Raw genomic sequence first — 4,965 nt, forward strand, 5'->3', positions numbered from 1 at the left:
CTTTTCTAAAAAAAACGATTAAAATTTGACATAAATAAAATAAATAGCCCAAACCGAGTGACTATATTATTTTATCGGGAGGTGTAGTTTTATAAATTTGGAATATAATGAAGAGATCACAATGATAAGTTATGTTAAATTAACCGTACAACAACTGAAGCTATACAATGAATTGAACAATTAACACCCTGCAGTAGACAAAAAAAAATGTTTTTTTCGGATAAGCGAAAAATATAGGCAATGGTGTTGACGGAAACGGCGAAAAGTACAATTAACCTCAAAAACTTACACTTTTTCATTAATTTAGTACAATTTAAAAGTCTCAAATATTAACACTGATTCATATCGTATCGCGTATCGTATCGCTCTAATGTGCACCGTGCCTAAGTCTTTTTGTTTGACAGTGGCGGTGCAGAACTGATGCCTACGCTTTTATGAATTTTATTAACAGGTGGCAACCCTATTAAAAAGCATTGGTGCACAATGCCTGTCATTTGACACCTCATCTTTTGTAATCCAACGAACAGTGCATGTCTAATAGTTTTTTAGACAGGTGGCAACCCATTAAAATTCTAAGTAAAAAAGTTCGCTCTCCTGTCAATACAGAGTATATTAGAATCTCGTCAAATTCCGTTCAGTAGTTTTCGAGATTACCGCGTACAAAGAATCTGGACTTTCCATTGAACTTGTAGTTCATTGTTGTTATTGGAGCCAATGACAATAGGCTTATTTAATTTCTTACGTCTTCTTCTGGTAGCCGCTTCCCACTGGGGTGCCTGAGGTACCGCAGTCGCAGATGCGACAGCTGCATCATATATATCTGTCACAGAGACCTGAGATGAGAGATATGGCGAGGCAGCATCCAAAGCAGAGGTGGCTGAATACTAGGTATAGACATATATGTAATACTTCTATATTGGCAGTAAGCTAACTTCTCAATGTGTAAGCATTCCGAAATCAAAGCGAGACAGTCTAGTACCGTTTTTGTCAATGTATTGTGTACTTGAGTGCCGTTTTTGTATATGTGTTGTGTACATGTTTATTTATAAACGTATGTTTTCCTTTTCTTTCGTACGTGTTTATTGATATATCTGTACTGTAGTGTTTTCGGACGGTACTACATATATGGGTATAGTTAGATTTGCCGAACATTCCCATATTTATGTACAGACACATTTACACGCACATCTAGTTACGAAAAGTGAAGAACTTTAAAACAATAAGAAAAAGGAAGGCACTATAGTAAAAAAAAGAAGAAAAAAATAGCAAATAGGAAATAGGTGAATTGTAGTTATAGGATAATAAGATAAGATTGATGAATGATTAATAAAATAATGCAGTTCCGTTGAGTAGAGCCTTATTATTTTTTCATGGATCTCTAAGGTTTTTCAGGTTGGTGTGGGTGTTGCTATCGTGCGACGTAGAGAGGAATTGGGTTTAAGATGAAATTACTGACGGACTAGGTCAGGCAAAGGGAACTTCGCGCGATGACCACCGGAGGCACAGCGAAGTTCACGGCTTAGTACAATAAGTACTAAGAAGGGTTGGGATAGCTCCACCTGAACCGGACAGACCTTCTCCTTTTTACCTTCCTTTTATTAGCTCGGGATGTAACTATGTAATATTGATGCGCCTAAAAGATGCAGCGATTTCTATTCTCAAGTTACATACCTGATGACAGTACGAATGGCAATTATAATAGGGAGGTTTCAGTTTTTTAAACTATAATTTTTTTCTGTTTTCTTTTACATTGGCATTATAAATAAATATTTGTTTGTTGTAGCTATAGGCAAAGGCTGTGGCAAACAACGCCCATATTGGCCGTCGAGCTAGCCTGGGCCAACCAGCATGCCAAACTGCCACTCAGCCAGCTACACCACAATGGTGTCCAACGTTGCCAATGAACGTGAAGTAACGCGACGAAGATATTTCACTTGGTTAGCTGTACCAGAAAAAACATATATAGTATTGGCCAATACAATAGCACCCCCATTTCAAAGTGATATTGTTTGCCGCTCATGTTTATTTATTTATTTTTAAGAATTTTCAATTAAAATACAGTTCATTCTCTCACAAAACTCACATAAACTCAAGTTTAAAACTTTTTAAAAGACCGCAAAAAAGTGCAACAAATTTTCACACAAAATTTCAAACTTTTTTCTCAGAAGCGGTAGCATTTTTTTGAGTACACAGTTTTATAGCCCATTCAATTTTAGTCTAATAATGTGCAAGTTTCAAGTGGCTTAAAATTACCGTTGATTTTTTAGAATTTTTTTCACCGAGGATGTTGCGGGTTTCTGACATATAAAAATAAATTGTGTTTAGACGTTATATGGAAGCAAATGAGACAAAAAAAATCTAAAAAATCAACGGTAATTTTTAGCGACTTGAAACTTACTTATTATTGGACAAAATTGAATGCGCTATAAAACTGTGTACTCAAAAAAATTCTAGAGCTTCTGAGAAAAAAAGTTTGAAATTTAAGGTAAATAAAATTCGTTGCACTTTTTTGCAGTCTTTTAAAAAGTTTAAAACATTGGTTTATATGGGCTTTGTTAGAGAATAAACTATATTTTAATTGAAAATTCTTAAAAACAAATAATTAAACATAAGTGGCAAACAATATCGCTTTGAAAGGGGGGTGCTATAGATATGTCCAATACTGTATGTAGGGTAAGTTAAAGTGGTCCAAAAATGTATGTAAAAAATAAGGTCGCATTTTTAATGCCGCCAGCCCCTAGGATTGTTCTATAGCAAAAAAAAAATTATAATTATAAAAATTCTAGAGCTTCTGAGAAAAAAGTTTGAAATTTAAGGGAAAGTTCGTTGCACTTTTTTGCGGTCTTTTAAAAAGTTTAAAACATTGGTTTATATGGGCTTTGTTAGAGAATAAACTATATTTTAATTGAAAATTCTTAAAAACAAATAATTAAACATAAGTGGCAAACAATATCGCTTTGAAAGGGGGGTGCTATAGATATGTCCAATACTGTATGTAGGGTAAGTTAAAGTGGTCCAAAAATGTATGTAAAAAATAAGGTCGCATTTTTAATGCCGCCAGCCCCTAGGATTGTTCTATACCAAAAAAAAATTATACCCCTATTTTTTATTTTGAAATAAAAAAAAATTAGGGTGTGCTCAAAGCGCTCAAAGTTTTCAATGTATTTTATATGGGGAAAAAACAACTTTTCGTAGAAATAGTGTAGAATTCTTGAAAATCAATATTTTTCGATAGGAAAACTTTGCTTATCTTCAGGAGATTCCCGGTAATAATACCCAATTGTTCCTTTAACAATTTTTTCATGGTGACTATATTTAATATTCAGTTCAGTGTTCGGTGTGTGCAGACGTGCTTTTAATTCGCTCTGTTATTTTATTATCTTTTCTTTCGTAATGGAGAATTTTTGCGGAAAATGTACTAAAGCCTTTTCAAGATCTGATGCTAATCTGCTGCCGTGTAATGGGTTTTGTAAAAAAACTTTTCATCGTGTTTGCTGCAAAGACGTTTCTCGAATACGATTTCAATTTGGTCAAAACAAAACGTAATTTATTATATCTTTGTGATGAGTGTGTTGTCATGCCAGAGAAACTCGTTAAGGCTCTGGATGCAGTTCTGGTAACTCAAAAGCTTAGTATTGATCTTATTTCAAATACCTTTGATGCTAAATTCAAAGATTTATCGAAACAATTTGATGCAATAAAAGATCTAATAATCTCCTTGCATTCGACCAACAACAACTCGAGTGCAAATAACCTTAACGCTGTGAATGCTGATATGATGGCTGCGGAATTCAATGCCAGAAAAACTGCTGCTAATGTTTCTTACAACAATAACTACTATTGTTCCTCACCTGGTGTTTTGGAGTTTTCCGCTGTCCCTCATGCATTTAATTCGCCACGGGCACAGTTTGTCAGTAACGTTAACGGTATCTCTCCCGCTCATTTGGATTCTGCTGTAACAATCGCTACAGCTGTCAATACACTTGTAACTAACGATAGCACATACACCTCTATTACTGCGCCTACATCGATGTCAGCCGTTGCTCTTCAATCTACACCTGCTGTCTCTCTTAGCACTACTTCTACTAGACCAACTTGCTCGTCGTTCGCTGATGCTGTTTTGTTGTCTAATACTAATACTAATATTAATACTAATACTAATATTAATACTAATACTAGTTCGCATGGCTCTAATACTGTACGTCAAGTTGGTGGCCTCATGGATGCAAATACTGTCGCAGATTGCACTGTCAATTTACCTGCTGTTACCACTACCACCACGAAGCCGTCAACCCCGTGCACTGCTAATGCTGTTGTTGCTGCTAATACATCTTTACCCGGTATGAGCTACGCTGCTGCTGCCGCTGCTGGCACTAATTCCGTGCAATCGAATGGAAATCGCTCTGTTAGGTCTCCTGCCGGTGCTGTTGCGGAAATCAACACCGATGATTCTTATAATTCAATTACAAATTACGCTGCTGCTGCTGATACAATTTCTGTGCAATCTAATGTTAATCACGCTTCATCGCCTACCCCTCTTTCTACAAATTCCGCAGCGCGCGACATTGCCTATGCTAATCCAAATGCAAACACTTTAACTGCATTAGGGTGTGCCAATATGCGTTTACCTATTAATACAGCCGCTTCGCCTTCTACACGCATTAATGATCTAAATGATATCGGGGCTATTTACCTCGTAACAATAATGCTAAGAAAGTGAATGATCTGCGGGTTTTTGGATCCAGTACTAACGCTGATCTCAAGGTTGCCGAGCATTTAAAGTGGCTTCATCTCGACTCGTTTATGCCATCAGTGTAGACTGATGATATACTTATATATGTAGAAAGACATTCGGGCATCTCTAAAAACCTTTTATCCTGTTTCAAACTTGTAAAGAAAGATGCGGCAACTGAGTCTCTAAAACATGTGAATTTTAAATTGCGTGTTCCTGAAGGGCTCTTTCGT

The 4,965-nt window shown here is 36.1% G+C and overlaps 1 protein-coding gene across 1 annotated transcript; it reads left to right on the forward strand.

The window, feature by feature from the left end:
- The first annotated feature begins 3,577 nt into the window (after positions 1-3,577).
- On the forward strand, positions 3,578-4,720 carry LOC108360229 (Y' element ATP-dependent helicase YJL225C-like). Its single transcript, XM_017612440.1, has one exon. It carries the CDS (start codon positions 3,578-3,580, stop codon positions 4,718-4,720), a length of 1,143 nt encoding a protein of 380 aa, XP_017467929.1.
- The last annotated feature ends 245 nt before the right edge of the window (positions 4,721-4,965 follow it).

This window comes from Rhagoletis zephyria, unplaced genomic scaffold, assembly GCF_001687245.7.
Source record: "Rhagoletis zephyria isolate East Lansing unplaced genomic scaffold, Rhagoletis_zephyria_1.1 Rzeph_scaffold_00541, whole genome shotgun sequence".
NCBI lineage: Eukaryota > Metazoa > Arthropoda > Insecta > Diptera > Tephritidae > Rhagoletis > Rhagoletis zephyria.